Source organism: Gobio gobio (genome assembly GCF_949357685.1).
Source record: "Gobio gobio genome assembly, chromosome: 12".
NCBI lineage: Eukaryota > Metazoa > Chordata > Actinopteri > Cypriniformes > Gobionidae > Gobio > Gobio gobio.
Genome location: NC_137105.1, coordinates 13,563,443 through 13,586,318, shown reverse-complemented (window position 1 = coordinate 13,586,318; position 22,876 = coordinate 13,563,443). Strand labels below are relative to the sequence as shown.

Genomic DNA, 22,876 nt, shown 5'->3' with positions numbered 1-22,876 from the left:
TTCTGAATCAAGAAACTGTCTTTGTGAGTTATTGAATCATTTAACCGATTCATTCAAAACCTTATAATAAAAAATGTAACCTTAGAATAAAACAAGTGACTGTCTTTATCAGTGAGTCATTGAGTGAGATGAATACATTTCAATATGTGACTGTCTACATTTTGTAAACTCCTCCCAATATAATTCAGATAAAAACATTTTTATTCTAACGAAGCAATTCTAGCTCCATTATAACACCATAAGTGCATCCCAGTGGACAAAATTTATGATATGACCCATTTAAACTTCAGATTTGGTCTATGGTTATTCTAATGGCCATTCTTAGACATCACATTTGGCAGAGATTCGACATTTATTGTTGTAAATCTACCTTCATTTCTAGATGAATGCAGTCAGGGACTGGACCCTTTTATAGCCAGTTATGAGTGAAATGTTACTGTAATTCAGTTGTATTGTGAGTTATGGCTGCTGTATAATGGAATTCAAATAGCCTACATGGCAATGGTGAAACTATGAATTTGTAAATCAATACAGTGTTAGCAACTGCAATCGATAGATCCCCGCAATGATAGGAAACCATTATGCTGAGCACCCCAGACATTTTTAACATTGCAAGGACACTGTCATGAAAAATCGAATACATGTAATTTATTCAGGTGTATGTCATATGACAGTCACTGAAAATTTACTCACACATAACAGGAAACTGAAATTCTTGTATTTCCTAACTGATATTTGTAGTGAAACAGTTGCAGTGTTTATTTTCTGCCTTCCAGAAACAGTTGACAATATTTCTTTGATGTTTTTATGATTTGCGTTTTAGGCTTTAAATCAGACTAGTGTCATTTTTTCCTCTAATTAGAGTCAACCACTCCGTTTCTCCTCCCACTGTTTAGTAATGATGGGCATGTGCATGTGGCAGGCCTGAGAGGAAGTGTCTCAGATCATCAGCAGTAGCCAATTAGACAGTGTCCTCACACTAGCATCCTTCCAAATCAAGCACAGGCTGATGATCTCATGCTCATTACTTGAAGAACCATGATACAGTATCTTATTTCAACTGCTTTATCAATAACATTTACAAGGCTGCTTATTTTTGGAGGTCTTTGGATATTTTGGGACTGTTTATTTCTCAAGCTTAATAAAAGGCATATTGCCTTCTGGGCTTTTCTGCCTCGCCAAGGTTGGAGCAGTGTCACTCGGTTCCCTAGAGCTCTTACACATCCTATTGTGTGTATAACAAAAGGAGCACCTGAAGGACATTTGCATCTCCGCTGAGCATCTGAGACATGAATACATATTTCCGCGATAAACTTCCTTGTCGGTTCCTATCATTGTTCTTCGTATATCAAACAATAAAACATATGCAAAGCATGCAGAGCAATTACTCACTAGAGCAGCTTATTTAATGAGCTTTTCCTGCCTTTTCCTATTTGTCACTTGCACTATTTCCATTGGTGTGGCCAGAGGTGGGTAGAGTAGCCAAAATCTGTACTCAAGTAAAAGTACAAGTACTTACTGAAATATTTACTCAAGTAAAAGTAAAAGTAACAATCGTAATATTTACTTGAGTAAGAGTAAAAAAGTATTCGATGAGAAAACTACTCAAGTAGTTAGTTACTAGTTACTTTCGATCTGATTGATAAGCGAAAACCCTGAATTTCAGGCTACTTGGAGAGCTTTCACACACCTCTCTGTAACACTTTACAATAAGGTTGTATTAGTTAACATTAGTTAATGTATTAGTTAACATGAACTAACCATGAACAACACCTCTGTTCAGCATTAGTTAATCTTTGTCAACGTTAGTTCATAAAAATCCAGCTGTTCATGGTTTATTTATGATACAGTATCATGTTAGTTCACAGTGCATTGACTAATGTTAACAATATTTTAATAATGCATTAGTAAATGTTTAAATTAACAAAGATAAATAAGTGCTTTATAAGTGCAGTTCATTATTAGTTCATGTTAACTAATGTAAACTAATGAACCTTATATATATATATATATATATATATATATATATATATATATATATATATATATATATATATATATGTATATATATGTATATGTGTGTGTGTGTGTGTGTGTGTGTGTGTGTGTGTGTGTGTGTGTGTGTGTGTGTGTGTGTGTGTGTGTGTGTGTGTGTGTGTGTGTGTGTGTGTGTGTGTGTGTGTGTGTGTGTGTGTGTGTGTGTGTGTGTGTGTGTGTGTGATTAATGGTTAAACAGTGTAAATTAATGGTGTGCTGGGCTAACTAGAGCTCTTCTTAAAACATACTTTGTTCTTATATTTGTATAAGTATATAGGCTATTCTTTAGGTAGGAATAAAATACAATACTGTTTTTATTTGTATGTATTTTCTACACTTCAGACAGGTGTCTGTCCGGATTTGTGTATAAATGCAAGACGTCACATTAGGCTATTCAATTTGTTTCGTTTTGTGAAGAAAAGGATATGTAAATGTGAAGATGAGAACGTTTGTTCGTGGACGTGTATTGTTTGGAGGATTCAAACGATTCATTGCTTGCACAAGAGCGCATATGAGGAAAACACTCGGACAGTGTGTGAAATAGTATTATAATAAGGGAAAATTTCCCATAGTTACCAAATGACCGTTAATAGTGTTCAAATATAGGCATCATTGTGACACTTACCGCTACATGTTCTTTTCAGGGTGGAATTATTGTATGCTGAGAGATGTCAGTTCGTTTTGGTGCACACAACATGCATCGCATTATGAAACTATTCTTTTTGACATCTTGGAGTGAAAACATAGACTGAACTTGAGGCCACGGGCAATCTGCCTCCCGTAGCTCACACACATCTTCCGACTAAACGCGCGCTAATTATAAGCGGGTGATGCGTAGCAACCTCTCGCGAAGCAGCCTCTCCAACGTTTCGCGAGACTTGCGAAAGTTATTCACTTATTTTAATATATATAATATAATTATTACCATTTGACAGTAACGGAGGAACGCCACCGAATGTAACTAAGTAAAAGTACAGTTTTTTCACAAGAAATTTACTTGAGTAAGAGTAAAAGTACCCATCTTTAAATCTACTCTAAAAGTACAAGTTACCCAAAAAATGTACTCAAGTAAATGTAACGAAGTAAATGTAATTCGTTACTACCCACCTCTGGGTGTGGCCATATGTTGTGATTTTGTCCAGCAGTAGCAATCTTAAGGAAAGCGAGTTGGATACATCATAATGAGAAACGCTAAGACCAAATTCCCAGTTCCCAATTTTCTCAGGAACGCATCCATCATTTTGGCGAAATATCAAGCACAGAGCAATATGCTTCCCCTCTCCCAGATGTTGTTTTCTGACAGAAACCCTAATGATGTTCTGTGTTGTGCTGTTTAAAGCATCCCCCTATCTCAAAAGACCTTGGGCTATAGCTGCATTGAGCGATGAATCCCGCTCGCAGGCTGGCTTCAAACAGCATATAAAGCTGTGAACGCAGCCCTTAGCTCATAAAGTGTGTTTAAGGCTGATCTAACTGTATTCATGAATGAATAAGCAAAAACAGGATATATATGCTACTTCATTTCAAAGTAAATTTATCATGACTGTTTAACCCCCAAAAGTTTTGACATTACGCATAAATACATCTTCACTTTACAGTATGTGTTGCTCCAACAGAGCACTGATGCTCTGATTAAATCATTTTAGAGGCTAGGGCTTGTCTAATGAATGGTGAAATCTATAGCACGTTATTTCACAGTTTGACTCAATATTTAAATGATCGCATTAGAGTGAAAAAAAATATGGAAAATCCTAAATTACACTCCGCTAATGCAGTAAACAGTCAATTTCAGTCACTTTCAATTGCAGGCTTTCGAGACATCTTGGCTCTGTTCCAAAACCAAGTGAACTGCCTATGTAGGCAGCATTCTAAAACATCATTTACAAGCTCCTTGATGCCTTCTGAGGCCCTGTTTACACTAGTGCGTTTTCGTTTTAAACGCAGAACTTTTGCTACGGCTATGCCTGTCGTCTACACTACTCTGGCGTTTTTGAACCTCAAAAATGGATACTTTTGAAAAAGAAATAGCCTATCTAAAATTATAACCATTTCAAATAACCCAGAGTCGATAATGTCGGGCATTGCATTTGAAACTGAAGAGTGAATGAGCACCAGTCGATATAACGGCAGCTACAACTTTAACTATAACTATAACTTTGCTAGCTGGTTAATAAACTCAACCAAACGCATCCTGTATGAGATTAATTAGATATAGACTGCATAAATGTAATCTTACAACTTGCATCTGCAGAAAAGGATCACTACACTGCAGGCTTTCAAATCCAGTTTCACTTTATTTTGCCGGTCTGGAAGGCGTGCTATCTAACGCCAACCAATCAGACCTCAAGTACCGGCCAAAATGCCGTAATAACCAAGAAAAAAACGTAACAAATATATTTTTTTAAAGTCAGGGCGATCATCATTTTCATGATCGATCATTGACATCACGTTCGAGTATTCGAGTACACTTGCCCATCACTAAAACGGATGAAAACGGACACTTTTGGAAACGATGGCATGGCCGCCCACATTATGTTACCTGAACATGACAATTTCAGACCAGGGCTGTGTCTCCCAAAAGCATTGTACGCCTAAGTTGATTTTAGAGAGCGTTGGTTGATATTGTATTACAATGCTTTTGGGAAACGCAGCACAGAGCCGTCTCTCTCAACGGCTCTGTAACACACCAGCCTTGACCGTGTAAACAATAACACGGAGACAGAACCGCATGCTTTGCTGACTTTGTGGTCCTTTTAGCAGCCGTTCTGCAGTTAGTTCTGCAAAATGCTGTAGCCTATTGTATAATACTGCAGTTGTCAACATGCGCAAGAGATAAATGTTTAGTGTTTACACTTTTATGCACATGCCCAGTGTGCATGAACGGTCATGTGACATGCGTTTTTGGTTGTGCAGGGAAGACAGAGATCATTTCTGAAACGCAATGGAAACGCCAGTGTAGACGAGGATCGTTTTCATTTTAAAACGAAAATGCACTAGTTTAAATGGGGCTTAGTTGACCATTTTGCATTTTGTATGTCCTTTGTATTGTAATGCTTAATGTAACTTAGTACAGTTTGATTGTTAGCTTAGATGCATGTTAACGGTAAACTTTTTACAATAAATACAGATTGAGTTGAATCACCTATATGTGGTTTGTGTAAGAAGTACTATAAGACTGCCTTTGTACACAGCAGACAGCAAGGCGGCTCACCAGGTTGGAGCAGAGCCATTAATTAAGCAAGCCATATTGAGCACAAAAGGCATTCACTTAGGTGATTATGATGCAAGTAGTCAATGCTGCTACTAATATAACTAATTTAATAAGGGTTTTATATTGTGTATTTACATGAGACCACTTAAAGTTTGACTTGCTAATGCTTGGTCATGTTTAATGTTTACTAAAGCTATTACTGCAGGCAATAGAGTACAATGACCACACACTTTGTTTAAGTGGCATTGGTTCTTGAAATGTTTTTGCCATTCATTTTTTCATAAGGATATTAAAGAAATCTTTAATAAAACATTCTCAGTCATGAACCAAACCAATAGCTCCAGGATAAAAAAAAACTCACTGAAATTGACTGTTTACTGCATATAGATAGATTGTGAACTCTTTTTATGAGTGGAGGAAGAAAGAAACAAATGCTACAAATCTAAAACTACAGTTGATATAAACAATATGTTTTAACTTTAGCCCCTTTCACACAGCAATACCGGTAAATTACCGTAAAATTACCAGAGCGACTTTACCGGTAAATACAAAAATGTGCTGTTCACACAAGAGACGGCGTTCAGGCTTTTTACCAGTAAGGGACCATTCACACAGCATCAAATTCTTTGATGATATCAGTCATCGGAAATTATCTTTAAACACTGTGCTGTTGTCTTCATTCTCCCGCATGAGGAGAAGCGCCTTTTCTGTTTAATTTGACAACATTGGGGCAAAACCCAACACAGCGGTAGATCTACAATATTAGCCTAATATCAGTTCACACATCGGCTTATCGCCGTGTTAGTTGTAGTGGGAGACTTACAACAAGCTACCGAACAATATCGCTAACATATTGGGAAAATACATCGGTTATCATCATGTTTGACTTATCGTGAGAGAAAAACAAAAGTTTTAGACTCATTTCGGTTAATGGAAACGCTGTCATTTCGCAATCGTTTTTTATCGACATTTAGAAAATATCACAAAAGTTTTGCGTAAATCTGTAATGGAGACGCAGCTACTGTTTTTCATAAAAAATCGACATGAACGTCTCGGTTACGTATGTAACCTTTGTTCCCTGAAGGAAGGGAACGGAGACATCACGTCAGTTACTGACGAAATGGGGGTTTCACATTTCGTCAGTAACTGACGTATCTCGTAGTGTACTGACTGAAAGGGAACTGAAAATACAATTTTAACAACAACAATTTCTAAAATTTTGACCTGTTTCTAGAGATCATCTTGCACCCCATCTTAAAATGTAGACGTATTTTATGCCATCTGTGTGTGTGTAGAAAATAAATTGATCAGCTGAAGAAAAGATGTTTAAATGGATTGGAGAATCCCATCCTGTCTGAATCTAGGACTCAAGCTCTCTACAACGACCTGACCTCTGTCTGTTTTCACTTTCTCTATAGACGTTTCCCATACACCAAGGCCAAGTGGCTCCATGAATAACGTGTAATTCCACTAACTGTTTTCCAGTAGTTTTGTCTTTTGAGTCAGGAAGACTAAGGTCCAGAATGACTAAACATGGCAAATTAACGCTATTTTTTCACTGCGTGCCTTTAGTAAATCCTGTCAGTATTTTTTTAATGCCTAGGTTTGCACTGACGCACACTGTTAAACTGGCCCTATGTGTTATATATACATAGCTGGTCATAGCAGTGATCTTTTTTTTTTTTTTTTTTCTTGTCCACTGACACTTTTTACAACCAAAACCTAAAGTCTCCTGTTTTTCTGAGGTGGAGCGCTGCAGGGTAATGGTTGGTGTTTACTGCAAGTCAGAATGTTCATCCTCAAAACAAAGTGCTTTTTTGCTTGCCCACTCCTGCTGTTGGGGTGAAGCGAAAATGCTATTTATTTTTAATCAGATCCTCCATTATTGATGCTCCCACTCTGGGTTTTGCCTGCTGCCCTTACCATTCTGACCACATGCTCCCTCCTCCTCCACACAATGGGGTGCTGTTAGCCTGTTAACACAGGCAACATCTCTCTTGACCACGGCTGCTGTTTTATATTGTCTATCCTTAACTGCTCACTGTTTTCTAAAGCACTTTAATAAACAGTTGCTTTACGCATTTCAGCAGTTGCTGTTGTTCGCCATATGCTTAAGGGCTGTCTTGACCTTCTCTAAGTTTGATTATTAAGTACGTGTAAATTTAGCAAAGGTTTTGCCACGCGTTAAACTTATGCTTAATTAGTACCACAGAGTCTCATTATTTTGACTCCCTCCTGTCTCTCCCAGGTGTACAACACTGCACTATGACCCAGACCTGCCATCCACCACCATAGTGATCACGTTCCACAATGAGGCACGATCTACCCTACTGCGCACAGTTAGAAGGTAAGGCTTGGACATAAATCCATCTGTTCCATTCCCATGTGTATTTGTTCTTTTTTTTTTCTCTTTGTATCACAAAGCAAATGTACCTTTTAGCCCCCATTGTGCAACATAAAACTAGGCACTATTATTTCCTTTTGCCTTATTCACTTTCAGAAAAAAAATTGCAAAAATGTTATCCTTTGGGGTACCGGGGAATTACCCTCAAAAGGACATCTTTGTATGTTCTTGAGCACCTTAAAGTGGAAATGAAGCAGTCACTCAAGGTTTCATTTTTTAGTAAACTGATTTCCACTAAAATAAAAATATGTATATAACAAACATGATTAATGTAACCATTTTTAAGACAAAAGGATGTTTTTTTTATAGCTTTTAGAGCAAGGGTGCCACTTGCAATACCACAGCGTTTGTCATCACGGTGTTGGTTTGCTCCGTTGGCCAGTGAAATAATATAAGCATTTCTTTACTTTTTTAACACACACTTGTCTTGGAGAAAAATTAAATTGAAAAGACGGTTAAACCCATAATTAGTCAAATTGCTTATGCATATCTCCGGGCAGAAACACTGGGTCCTGTTAACAGCAGGTATTGTATTCGCAGGTGAATATAATATGTTACATACCACTACTGGTGAACGAGCCAGTGTAATGCAAATATGTCTGAAAGGTCTGACATAACAATAAGATGCCACATGAGCGATATATGAAGCGTTGTTTGTTTACATCATGCTGCGCCTCGCGTTATGAAAACAATACAATGTTCAAAACTTTGTAATGTAGACAGTTTGATGTCGAATATTCATCCAAATTATAACAGGACGCTCCAGTGTTTCCGCTCGGACATCTTTAAGAGAAAGCATTCCCACCTCCCACATGTCCACCTCCCAGCACAGTGTGCTTAATGTACGCACCATGGTGAAGTGACTGCGCAATACATGGTCCAGATCAGCCTCCTGACAGCAGATGGACACGTTGGACATCTGCGTACACCATCCACACTTACACCAGGTAATGTTTCCGACCTGCTCTTCACCCCAAACCAGCAGGTTAACGACTTATTCCACTCCTCGCTGTATCGGCATAAGCAATCTGACTTATTATGGGCTCAACAGTCCTTTCAAGTTCGTCTTCCTCCATTTTAAAACACGTGAGTGTTAAAAAAGTAAAGAAAGGCTTCACTGGCCAACGGAGCAAATTTCACTGCCCAATGGAGCAAACCAACACCATGATGTCACATGTTGCATGTGGTATTGCAAGATGGCAGCACCCTCCAAAAGCAATAACAAAACATTATTTTTTCTTTAAAATGTTCACATTGATCGTGTTTGTTATGTAATTTTGGCACATTTTAAATTGAACACATATTACTACTCTAAGGCACTAATGGCTCTTTTCCACCGAGCAGGGGTGCGTTTCCCGAAAGCGCAGTTAGCCAACTTTGGTCGCAAGTTCCGTTGTTGGCAGCATAGTTCAACGAGTCAGTGTTTCCCGAAACCAGAGTTCCACTGAACGTTCGCAAACAGCATCGCAATGTTGCGTAGTTGGAACGACAGCTCTCGACCTGTGGTTAGAATCATAGTTTCTTGTTTGCATAACATGTGGACTTAATAAATCCTTATCTTGAGCTAAATAAGCATGCTGACATTCAGTACAACCTATATCTTTTATTAAGAATACATACAAATGTAATTTACGTCTTTTAGTTTGTCAAGAGATTTTAAGCACTTTTAAAGAGCGCGCATGTACGTACGTGCTCTAGTACGTGGACGAGCCTTTGATTGAATCTGCAAATAAAGCAAAATAACTGAGAATTAGTCCTCAGATGCCATGTTCATGATTTATAGCAAAAACATCTAGCATTAATTCAACCTTAAACGGATTCATTAAAAGAAGTTATCACTCCACAACCTGCATGACATCATTAACCAACGTGGTTGAACGACAAATTTGCGACAATACGCTTTCGGGAAACAGTCGTCAGTAGCTAGTTGATTTCTTCAACTATGCATCGTACTATGGTAGTTCAGCAGTGAGTTACGTCGTTGTTTGGGAAACGCACCCCAGTATGGTTCAGTACAGTACAGTTCAATTCAATACGATTCGGGATGCTAAACCACAACAGCACCCTTACTTGATAGGCGTGGTGTAGTGATCAACGTCATTCTCACACGAAGAAGAAAGCGACATAGTAAACAACAGTGGACGACATACAGCAGATATTGTTGTTGCTTCTCAGGATGTGGCTGTTTGTCACAAGAAGAAAACACGCTTTGTTTGAGCCAAGGCTGCAGGGAAAAACACAGCCGAAAAAGTGACGATTCTCTGTCAACCAATCAACGTTCTGCAGTGAGTCTAGCTCCACCGGACTACTGTGCTAGGTACCCCAACGGAAGGGTGCCAAAAAAGTGGTACGGTATGGTTCAGAATTAGGGTACCATTCACAACTTCTGACAAGGGAAACGGTTAAAATTGTGTACTGTACCAAACTGTACTTAACCGTACCGCTCAGTGGAAACAAGCCATAATATGCACATTTTAAGGGTGAATAAAGAAGGTGCCCCTAAAGGTACTGCCCCAGTCACAATTTTTGCAAAACATTTTCTGTCAGGGTTTGGTGCAAATGGTTTTCTCCTTTCAATGTTAAAATCCACTTCACTTCCAATCCTGACCTTCGACCTATTGTAGATTGATAGAGCACTGGGCAAGTCTTACTGTAGCTGCAGGTCAGGGTACATATCAATATAGCTTCAGTATAGCTTAGAGTAGGCCACAAGAGACGAGGAGTCCATTTTAATCATCAGTTTCTAAGCAGTTATTTCATTGGAGTAAAGCTTTGTGAATATAAGAATATATTGAGAATATATCTTCCCCATCTTCTAATTACCATAATGCAGAGGTAATAATAATGATATGTATATTGCAGTATTTATATTTAAATTTTACTTTTAATTGATACTTTTAGGTTTGTTTGTATTTGTTGCACTGCCTTAATTTTATGTTGAGTTAAATAAAATAAAAACATTATTAACAAATTTAATAAATAAAATAAAAAATCATTATTTTCATGATTTTTTTTCATGCAAATACGACTCAATTTTCCTACGGATAGGTTTCGTTTTCTTATTGGTCCTAGAAATATTACAGTTGAATATTGTCAAAAACTCAGGATATTAATTAACACATGATTAAAAAATATTGATTCAAGCACCTGAAGTTTCAATGCAATAGTGATGCATTTTCTGTATGCTAACAATAATATGAAAATGAAAATACAATTTATCTCTTTTTTGGGGGGGGGATGAAATATGACCCAGTAGTGTTGTAGTACTCGAGATCGGTCTTGGTCTCGAGACCGGTCTCGAGACCACTTTTTAAAGGTCTTGGTCTCGTCTCGGAATCGACCGCATTTTTACTCGGTCTCGTCTCGGTCTCGGACTCAGAGGACTCGGGATTTAATTTCAAGACCGGTCAAGACCACAACTGAGAGCATATCACGAAATTATTTGTTAACATCATTACTGTGATGATTAGACAAAAAACTTCAGACCAAAAGCTTGACTCGTCTCTAATTTTAAATACTTTTAGTTTTTACTCCCCTCCCCTCCCCTCCCTGCGCTGCGCCGCGCCGCCAACCCCCACATCGCATCACACACACTCCACACGTGAATGCTTGAGACAGGAGAGCAAGCTGTGCCGTCACGGTGACCATGGCTGTTGGAGAGATGTCAGCCAAATCTTCTGTTATACAATTTTGCTACCTAAACCACAAAGAGTTCATCTGCAAAAATGCATCCAAAAGAAAACATACAGCAGTGTGTAAGTTCTGCAACGCGACGCTTACTGAGACGGCTGGGACCACGTCAAACTTCTATCGATATTTGCACTAATATGCATTAATTCATACTTAACTAATGCACAGATAATCATGAGTTAATGTATTACTAATGGTGAACTAACCCATTTATTAATGATTACTGCATCAGCAACTAATGAAGATTCAGCATGATTAATATATTAAGTAATCATTTAATTGTTATTAGTTAAATGTGTCAATGTATTAATTCCTTAATAACATATTATATGAACTAATAATGTAAAGCAACGTGTTAATTACCTCAATGGGTCAAAGCCATGCATTTCAACTTGTTGTCTGCTTTAATGAATCATTAGCTAATGATTTACAAAGGTATCATTGTGTTATGACTTTACTTGTTGGGGCACATGACTATTAACTAATTCAAAATTAATTCAAAACCCATTACCACAAGTAAATATTACTTAATCAATTAGTTAATAGTCATGTGCCTCAACAAGTCATAACATAATGACACATTTGTAAATCATTAGCTAATGATTAATTAAAGCAGACAACTGGAAGTTGAAATGCGTGGCTTTGACCCGTTGTGGTAATTAATTTAAATGATTAGTTAGTATAATATGTTATTAAGGAATTAATACATTATGATATATTTAACTGATAACAATTTAATGATGACTTAATCTATTAATCATGTAGAATCTTCATTAGTTGCTGATGCAGTGATCATTAATAAATGGGTTAGTTCACCATTAGTAATACATTAACTCATGATTATCTGTGCATTAATTAAGGATGAATTAATGCATACTAGTGCACCCGTATTGTAAAGTTTTACCCACTTTTCCCATTGATCAGATTTTATTTAATTTTTCTCATTAACTACAGCTTTATGTTTTGTCCTTGGTGGCAAGCTTGTTAGAAGTGTTTTGCCACGGCAGTTCATTCAGGTCTGGCATATAATGTCATCAATGTTTGAGGTTCTCCCAATTACAATTTTTGTAATTTTTTTGGCCAAAATGCCTGCATCGTGTTAGGTGGATGGCAAACCATTGAAAAGGAGTTCTGAATAAATGGTTAAGTTCATTTCAGCTCTTAAGTGTTTATTCGCATTTATTTGCTTATAGAAGAAAAAGATCAATTCCCACATATCAGCAATGCCTGTTGATTATTTTATCAAAACTTCTCTCTTACACACCCACACACGAGAGAAGTGCCAATCGTATGCATATTCCACATTTTATCAGAAGTGTCATGCAATGTGGGGATTTGCACTGGTCTTGGTCTTGACTCGGTCTCGGCCTGTCTTGGTCTTGGTCTTGACTCGGTCTCGGCCTGTCTTGGTCTTGGTCTTGACTTGGTCTCGACCCTTCAAAGTCTTGGTCTTGTCTTGGTCTCGGTTTAGGTGGTCTTGACTACAACACTATGACCCAGGCATGTTTTTGTTAGATTCAGCCAAAAACTGTTTTTGAAGCATTAGCAGGATCCAGGTGCGGTTTGGCATTGAAGCAATGTGTTGTGAGGTGTTTTGCCCTCGAGTGTGTGGAATCTAAACTACTCTCATCTCACATTAGTCACGGTAGCTCCTGTGCACAGCAGAAATGACTTTGGCCCTGCTTAAACCCTTTACCTTTGTAAAAGTTTTCAGCCATTTAACAATAGCTTTGATAATAACGTTAAATACCCTGTTGACTGACTAGATATGCTAGACACCTTGTTGTCAAAGCTGTATTAAACCTTATCTTTCTATGACCTTTCCACTACGTGGGGAATCTCTCTCTCTCATGCACACAAACACACTCAAACATCCCTTCACATGAACGCTCTCATAAACTAAACATTCACACAGAGTGGGTTTGAAGTTTAGACCCCAGGCAATTTTTGATGGGTGTTGTTGCTGACAGAGATTATTACTACAGGGGAGTCCTAAGAGGTGGAAGAGAACTTTCTGAAGCATTTCCTGGTTTTCTCAGACTCTCCTTGCAGCTACTTATCAGGCAAAGGAGAGAGAGCGAGAGAGAGATGTGAGAGGAGGTATGCGGAGAGGCTGTTTGTTTTTCTTTGCCCCTCAGGTAAAGTGAGGTCAGAACAGACCTTGGCGACATCTACAGAACACAAGCGCTATTTCCTCCTGTCTCAAGATGAGCAATTCGTACTGTAGACTAAAAAAAGCAGTTCAGGAAATGGATTAGAAGGGACATGAATTGATTTGCCAGAAGGGCCTTAAAAAACTTTTAACATTCCTGTGTCAGTGTGATGGATGACAGGCCGCTATGTTGCATTATTTGCATCTGAAAGCAGCACAGAGTTTATGCCAACTTGTATAAATTCTTGTAAGAATTATTTTAAATAATATCATATACTTTCACCATTTTATAAAATGAATGAATGAATTATGTCTTTTAAAATCCTTAAATCATATAGCAGGATATATAGCACTATATCTTTCAGTATGGCAAGAAATTACATTGGTCATATCATATCATGTCCACTTATGGTAGTAATTTTTTGTATACATTCAGAAAGCTTAAATGTGAATCCTCATATAACTATTTTTTTTTTTTTTTTTTTTTTTTTTATAAATGTTTTATTTTCATTAAACACAACAGTCGTACTGGTATCTCATAACAGCACATACAGACAAATGTGACAAATATTGGCGTACAATCTTTAGATATACATGCTCATACATATGCATATAAAACAATAATAATACAACAGGGCATATCTGAGTAAATAATAACAGGGACATTTTAATGCCAAAAATTAAAAGGATATATCAGTCACTGAGCATCTTCAAATAAGTTCCACAGAGAAGACCAAGTGCGCCAGAAAGCATCAGACCTTTGATGCAGATTATAGGTTCGTTTTTCCAGAGGTAAAAGAGTAGCAGTCTGACTCATCCACATATTGACTGAGGCTATCTGAGGAGTTGACCATAGTAGTAATATAATTTTTTTTTTGCTAAATATATACAAAAATTCAGTACAGTTTCTTAGTCACAGGCAAGGCACATAACAGCATTACAATTCAGAAGATATACATTTGGGAACAATGCAAAAGTCTTTCCAATATTCTTTTGAATAATTTTGTGGATCTTTTTCCACTATCACAATCCCAAAACGCACACATCACCATGCCAATGTCTGCTCTGCATTTGAAACATAATTGAGAAGAATTGAAGAACATTTTAAGGTGGCGAACTGGGGTTAGATGTGTATAATGTATAATTATGCAAAATTTGAAACACCTTTGGGGAAAACATATGTACAAACAGACAACCACTCCTCATCACTAAAATTTGCATACAACTAAGAATAGAGAACTTTTAAATAGATAATTATTATAATTATTATTTTGTCAATGTGTTTTTCCAAATGCTGCACAATTTAGAGCCACATTGACCAGTTGCCTTACCCTGTTTTATAATTCGGATTGGTTTCAAAGCCTTGTTTGGGTGTCAAAGCCAATGCTCTATAGTGCTATACCCTGCTTCTACAAAGCCACCTACAAAACTAAGAATCAATAGACTGACATTCACTCCCACAGTCAGTACAGCAGTGATAGGAAACAGCAGGAGAAGTTGGTATTAAAAGTGCTTTGATTTTTAATTAGTCTTTAGGCAGGTGTAAAACGATAAGAGGGACAGTATTCCACTTCAATCAAAACAAATCAATCGAGAAAAGTTACTGTCACTTGAAAGTTAAAAATATCTAAATGAAAACCAGTTAAATCCAAGTATATATATATGTATATATATTTACATTTAACAGATGGTTTTATCCAAAGTGACTTACAGTGTACTTATTACAGGGACAATCCCCCTGGAGCAACATGAAGTAGGTGCCTTGCTCAAGACAGTGTTCAGTGGTTTAAGTGCGCATGTGCAGTACAGGGAGAGCTGAGATGAATGTGTCTCACTGACTCAGACATGTGGAAACATACCAGTGAGTGTGAGTGCAATGCAATCAGTTACCTAGCGTGAGGACGAAGAAAAGAGGTTTAGAGGAGGTCTGTGCTCTTCAACTGCACAGCACTGCATGCACACATCACCCCAGCATCTCCTCCATACCTGGCTAACAACACAACTGCTTATTTATTTATGGCCTTTTTGTAGGCGAAATGACTAAAACTGGCCCGAAACAGCTGCACATTTGTATGGTCCTGTTTTACAGTATTATGCATAGCATTATTTCTAAAGATATATAGTATAATAATAATAACAGTTTTACAAATTAACTATTAATAATTCAATATTGGTATACCTAATAAGACTTTCTCTTCAGAAATGGATCTCATGTGATATGTTAAACTGGATATGAAGTGTGACCCATAAAGAACTCAGCAGTAAGTTTTGGTGGATGTTTTGAAATGAAATGAAAGTACTTCTGCTGGATATATATATATATATATATATATATATAATTTTTTTTTTTTTTTTATTTTTTTTTTATTATTTTAGTTATTTGAGAATTTGTAGAACTTTCTGTATGTGAATACACTAGCCATTATTATTACAGTTTCTGTATATATAGTCCAGTTGTTATTTTAGTATTAATATTTTGAGCTTTTATTTTATAATTTTCATAAAATTCATATTTAAGTTTTTTAAGTAATTTTGTTGTTGTTGTTTTTTTGTATTTTTATTCGTTTTATTAATAAGACTTTCTATTAATAACAAATATTTATATTTAGCTTAAACTTATTTTTATTTCTGTTTTAGTAATTTTAGTACTTTAGTTTAAACTTGATTTCAGTTACAATAGGCATGGCAACAATTCTTATTTTCGTTTTTGAAGTTTAAGTTTTTAAGTTATATTAATAATCTTAGTTTTTAACAGCACTGATATAGACCTCAAGAATGATACATTTTATAGCCTACATACTAAAGAGATTTGTATTACAGTTTTCTGCTGGACAGAAATTCTGACTTTCTATCTCTGTTAATTCTTTTTTTCTTCAGTGTGTTGAATCGGACCCCTGTGCATCTGATTCATGAGATCATACTAGTGGACGACTTTAGCGAAGATCGTGAGTACCAGCACTGTGTATTATGACATATTAGAATATTCATATTCTAATATCATGGCTGCAGTTACATTAATATATTTGATAAATAAATAAATACATTTAAATCCATTTTTTTCTTTTCAGCAAATGACTGCCTTCTTCTCACCAAGTTGCCCAAAGTAAAGTGTCTTCGCAATAAACGCAGAGAAGGTAGGCAAGTGATGACATCTCTGTTACTCTCTCCCTTTTCCAATGAATTATGTGGTGTCTGTCAGGAGTTAATAAGTAGTGAAGCACGAGACAGGAGTAGCGAACTTCATCCATCTTGTTTACTCATTTACTTCCGCTCTCCCACACCTTATGTCATTACACAACAGTTTAGACTTCCTTTTCAAAATAGTAGTTGTGTGCTCTAATATGACCAGTCATTCACATCGTCATCACCCAGGTGTTCATAGCACGAGAGTGCAGTTAAGACTCGAAATAGAACACATTGCCTTCTGTGTTTAAACCATAGACTGTAAAAAATATGGACGGAGTGTCCGTGACGTCACCCATAGGATTCTGAAGAGCAGTTTTGAAGCGTAAAGTAGGGACGAGCTGGCTGTTGCCATCTTGAAAGCGTGGGTGGAGCTGAGGTGATGTGATGACTAACAGACAGAAGATAAATGGCTATCCACCTGCAGAACATTAAGGCTGTATATATTGTTTACGAATGAGTTATACAAAAAATTCACCCCCCTCACAGTTGTCATGAAGGGCAAAATGAGCCGTATAGACCAAAACCACAATTTGTTCCAGGCTGTAAACATATTTTTTTCTGCGATAAAGTTGGGCATTTTAACATGGGGCTCAATGAGTTTCTGCTCCGTTCTGGAGCCTGACCCTAGCGGCCAGACGATGAATTGCAGTTTAAGCCACTTCCGTATTGGCTTCAAGAGAAACTGCGGGAGGTTGCCGCTTGGTTTAAACTGAACACAAAACAATAATGAAAGTGCTGGGCAGGGCTCAACAATAACTGCCAAATTGGGCCGGTGCTGCATGGTCACAAAAGTTTATCATATGTGCGTGTTTTTAAGCCTTGTCAATATAAACATTCAAGCGCAATGAGATAGTAAAGAGAACTCACATGCACTGTATGAGAAGTTTTGTGTGCGCACACATCAGATCTGAAACATGTACTCAGAAAGCGGCATCTCACGGCTTCACACATACTCCGTTTGCAGTGCGTATACGGTACGTATTTTTTTCTGTGCCCATGTTAACAGGTTAGAGCATTTACACTGCACATGGAAGTCTATTTTTACTGCGCTGAATGCACTGAAACAACAGCACATTTGTTCACATAAAAATAAACATGGATTGACACGAAAATGTACTTATTTCACCATAAATTAATATAATTAAACTCTACGGTGTTTTACAGTCAACACATGCCCAGGGTAAAGCAAGGAAAACTACACCCTCACATTTAGATAAACAAGGCAACATAATGGATGGCAATCGTCTTTTTGTGGAGGTGGGAAAAACAAAGTTCTTTATGACCCACAGGATTTCTTGTTAAAGATTTAAATGCAAAAGAAAGAATGCTTGGAGTACAATCTGCGTGAAATGGTTTAATATTCCATGTACAGTACAGTAACTTAAGGTAATTTAATTTCACAGACCTCACTCATATTTGATTGGGCTGATTGGCACAGTTTAGCGTAATGTCCAATTTTTCTACACTTCCTGCGTGTTGCAGTTGCAGTCTGATCCACAGCGAAAGCATGACTTCCTCTTCCACACCTGGACAGAATCAAGAGATGCATGTGATGGTTTCCCCGTGCATTTTACAGTGTGCTGCACTGCTTGTACAGGGGCTGTAACTTGGCGGGAATGTACGATCAGTTTCTAGTAAAAGTCTCTCACGTATTCGTGGGCTAAGCTCATTCTCAACTAACTGATTGCAAATCGTGTCATCAGTACTGACAAACCAAACTCACATGAAACAACAAGCTTTAGCAAAGCAACAACATACTGTAAAACTGTCTCGTGAGGCACCTGACAGCATTTACGGAAGGCACAAAGTAGGCTTTTAATGCATCCTTATATGTTGTACTTGTGTTAGGCAATGAGTAGAAAATATGTTGTCCCTCTGTACCAAGTCAGTGAAGTAGTACAGCTCTCCGTCTTTTGTCCGGCCAGGCATCCCCTGTGGCATCAATAACTCGTAGATTATTTTCAAAAATCCGCAGCCATGTGCTGAATGGCATGCAGGCTCAATGGGGCAAGGCAAGAAAAAAACTTGGGAAAGGCATGTTAGCAATAGCCATCTTTTGACCAATGATAGACCAACAATATTTAAAAAAAACTAATCCTAATCCCGTCTGTCAGGAGTTAATAAGTAATGAAGTACATGAGACAAGGGTTCAGGAACTTCATTCCCTTCTGTTCTCCCACACCTTACGTCATTACACAACAGTTTAGACTTCCTTTTCAAAATAGTCCCAATATAATTCTACACACGAACATAACAAATTAAATATTTCATTTAGGGCTGGCAACACGCCTGTTTGTAATACCATCCAGATTCTAAAAGCAGCTGTTTGCTTTTCGGCTGTGTGCTGGTGAGTGTTTTAACAGCAGGTGGTGCGTTACTGGGAGGGTGACTGTGAACAGACTGTGATGAAGATTACTGCACATTGACTGAAGCTCTGGCCAGTGTTTCACCTTACATGTACTGGTTGCACAGGTGGAAAACAGAGAATACAGTTCCCCCACCATGCACTCGTGCTGTCATCCACATCTTTCCATTCGGATGAACAGATATATTGAGTCTAGAGGGTGACGGAACATGGATTAGTTGGCAAGCAGCTTGCATAGAGATAGATTTAAACTCTTGATAAAAAAAAAAATAAACATATAAAAATCAATTTGTAAGCAGAGCATTTCGATGTGCATCTAACTGAAAACATTGGTCTTAAACCGTTATAGCAAATATTGATTTTGCTACTGCTGTACAGCCTGTGGCAGATTTTATGTCGGCCGTTGTTCGGAATGGCTGTCCGAGCCCTTAGAGATTGACTTTGGATAAAATGCCCACTTAATGTTTAATGAAATCCTATTAGCACGGTTTAACAACATTATGGATGTTGAAAGGTTAAGTCATCTTTATGGCTGGTTACCTTTTTGGTAAATTAAGCAGGTCAAGCTTTACATAAATTTCCATGTCCAATTTGGATTTAAATTTCTCATTTAGTTTATTAGCTCTGTGCTCTTAATGTCACTGGGCCAAAATGCATTCATACGTTAATAACTAGATTTTCTTACTTTCTGAAGGTAATATGAGTAGGGCTTCCTTGTGCAAAACTCGCCGCCACAATGCAGTTGATAAAGTGTTCTGAGCAATGGTATTTTAGTATTATTTATATACTATTAAAGTACTTATTCATATTTGTATTTTCAGTTTCCATTTTCATTTCAATTTTAATACTTTTGTTATTTGCTTTTGTCATTTTTTATATTTCTATGTGGCTATAATTTCTTTTTATTTCAGTTTTAGTTTTAACATTTTTCATGCTTTAACTTGTTTATTTCAGTTAGTTGCCAAAACAACCTTTCTAAGTTTTTTAAGTTTAAGTTTTTAATCTAATATTTATGTTTTATATTAGTTCGGCTTTATTTGAATTACAATTTTTTATAGTTTTAGTTTACAATAACAACACTGGTTCTGGATGATTGCTTGGCGGTCAAAAGTCCCCCAAGTCACTATGACATTCTTCTCCATAGATAAGGCTTGATTCCCTTATTTTAAGTCTGTTGGAATTATTTGCTAATTTCATCATCTGCCAGGCAAAGTCCAATCCCTTAGAAAAGTAATGGCACAGCTCTTCTAAATAAGCTGCAAATAAGTCCCTAGCTAGTTATGCACAAAAGATTAATACCAGGGCTTTGAGGTTTGTTCCCTAAACCAAAGTATGAGCAAGCTCCACTAATAATGATAATATTAATAAGAATAATATAACATTCAGTCATCGTCACCTAACATGAAGAAAGTAACATTGCAAAGTTCTTATTAGTAATGATCATCCACTTGCTGCCCCCTCCCTGTTTATTCCAGCGCTCCGAGGTTCCATTACACACTGTCACACATTGTCGCTTAGACAGCATTGATTAATGCATAAAACCCCTGTGCAGCCAACTCTGTACAAGAGAAAATTGTTAAAAGGTTTAAGGCATTTAAACCTCATTGTCGTCCCGGAGCTACAAACAGGGTGTGCGGTTCTGCTATGTTAACTCTATTAGCTGTAGGTGAATGTAATCTCTGCCATTCACTCACTTTCTCTCTCTCTTTCATTGTCTGTCTTTCTCGCTCTCTCTTTCCTTCTCCATCTGCCCGGCGCATTCACAGAGGGACCACACTGGCCCAATATGCATGCACACACAAACACAGCCTGCTCTCAACAACTCTGTAGAGGGTGCGCTCATCCATCTGGAAAATACAGCCTTATTGAGGATGAAATGGGATTTTTAATTGGCTGAAGTTGCCATGCAGTGTGAAACTTTGCACGAGTCTTGCACGTTTACAATTATTATGCATCTTCAGTCAGGCTCTGCCGATTTAACAGCCTTGCCTTCATGGAAAAGCTTCTTGCTCTGATTGGATAATAAACATAAGGCTTTAATTGTCCCTTCAACTAATCCGATTTAAATGGCTCTTCTCGTATCTTTTTCTATGAATGAGATTGTTGAGATGAGTGTATTTGTCAGTTTAACAGGCTTCTCAACAGATGTAATGTGCTGCTCTGATGGACAGCGAATTCTCCATTGCCCCCGATCACCCACTCTGTGTTTCACAGGACTGATCCGATCCAGGGTTCGAGGGGCGGATGCTGCAGGAGCCGGGATCCTGACCTTTTTGGACAGTCACTGTGAGGTCAACAAAGATTGGCTGCCTCCACTGCTGCAGAGGGTCAAAGAGGTACAATTTTGCACTCATCGTGGCTGTAAACTTTTGAGTATTTTTGTCTGGCTTCTGTGGAGTCTCCTTTTTCAGTTCATTTTCAATGGGAGAGAGTCAGCAGGCAGAATGGAGGGGGCACTGAATGCTGCACCGCTTGCCAAGCGCATGCACAAAAATACTGCCGCTTTGTTCTGTCTGACTGTTAGCAGCACTGTCATTTGACATATTTTAGCAGCAAAAATAAATATTTTGAAAAAAAAAATTTTATTTGAAATATCTTAGTAGTGCCCAACATTTAACAGCACACGGCATAAAATAAAATGTCTTTTTTTTTGCATCAATAAAAAAAAATTCTCAATAAAATGGGGATTTATTCACAACCACTCAGCATGTCGCTTTTATTGGATCAAAAAACAACATGGAGGAGAATTGATTGTTAGTTTTTCTGAGCACTATGACATTTTACTGAGAAATAAACACCATTTTAGTTATGTTAGATCACAGAGGCCACTTATCGTGTGGTGTGTAAAATACCCTTTAGTGTGAACACACTCAACTCAGAAGTGATTCAGAACAAAATTAATAAAATCACTTTTCTCAAAATGCATTTCATAAGCAGTTTGAAGTAGTTTGAAAGCCCAGTTGTGCTGACACATCTCAAGTATTCTTTTCTTTCAGCAGGACTGTAATGTGAGGCATGAGAGGGTTGAGCGATGAGGTCAGAGCGTCTGGTGTAATGATGTTGAATGAGTGTGTGTGCACAGATAATCCCAGCTCTCGCTGATTTTTCACCTCCTTTGTTGTGAAATCAAGCTGAACAGACAGAGAGTCAAGCCATTCACATACCCTTTCAAATCTCTTGTGCTCTTTTGTCTCAATTTGTAATATTTTCATTTTTCAGGACCCGACCTGTGTCGCCAGTCCTGTGATTGACATCATTAATATGGACACGTTTGCCTACGTCGCTGCTTCTTCAGATTTGCGAGGAGGTAAAAGCTGCAATTATAATTCTCCATTCAGTGTCCCACCACTGACATCAAGGGGCGTCGGTCATACTCCCCAATCAGCGGTGTCACCCAGAAACAAATCTAACAATTAGCTGTGATGAAAGGCCTGGCCTATCATCAGCAGTACACTTTAATTATCACCGTCACTACGGTGTATAATTATAACTTATAATAATTAAAGTTACAAGAAATCAGAGCAAAAAGATCTTCATTGATCTCTCTCTTTCTCCTGTCTCTCCCTCCATCTCTGTGGCAGGCTTCGACTGGAGTTTGCATTTTAAATGGGAGCAACTATCAGCTGAAAAGCGAGACAAGAGAGCTGACCCTACAGAGCCCATTAAGTAGGTGAAGAGAAGGGTGATTTTTTTTTTAAATATTCTGCTAAATGAGGACAGAGGTTTGCTCTAACACCTATTGGGCTTTTGCTTGTTTTTTTTGTTTGCTGTAAGTTCAAATTACTTTCCGAAAAAGGTTTAAAAACAACATGAAATGGCATTCACATGTAA

The 22,876-nt window shown here is 37.6% G+C and overlaps 1 protein-coding gene across 1 annotated transcript in view; it reads left to right on the top strand.

Annotated features, from left to right (window-relative positions):
• galnt14 (UDP-N-acetyl-alpha-D-galactosamine:polypeptide N-acetylgalactosaminyltransferase 14 (GalNAc-T14)) overlaps positions 1-22,876 on the top strand; it is a 63,387-nt gene that overhangs the window by 25,207 nt on the left and 15,304 nt on the right. Inside the window, exons 3-8 of the mRNA XM_079831260.1 lie at positions 7,497-7,595; positions 16,372-16,439; positions 16,563-16,628; positions 21,260-21,381; positions 22,265-22,352; positions 22,627-22,711. Of these exons, the coding sequence (XP_079687386.1) occupies positions 7,497-7,595; positions 16,372-16,439; positions 16,563-16,628; positions 21,260-21,381; positions 22,265-22,352; positions 22,627-22,711 (528 nt within the window). The remainder of the gene's footprint in view (positions 1-7,496; positions 7,596-16,371; positions 16,440-16,562; positions 16,629-21,259; positions 21,382-22,264; positions 22,353-22,626; positions 22,712-22,876) is intronic.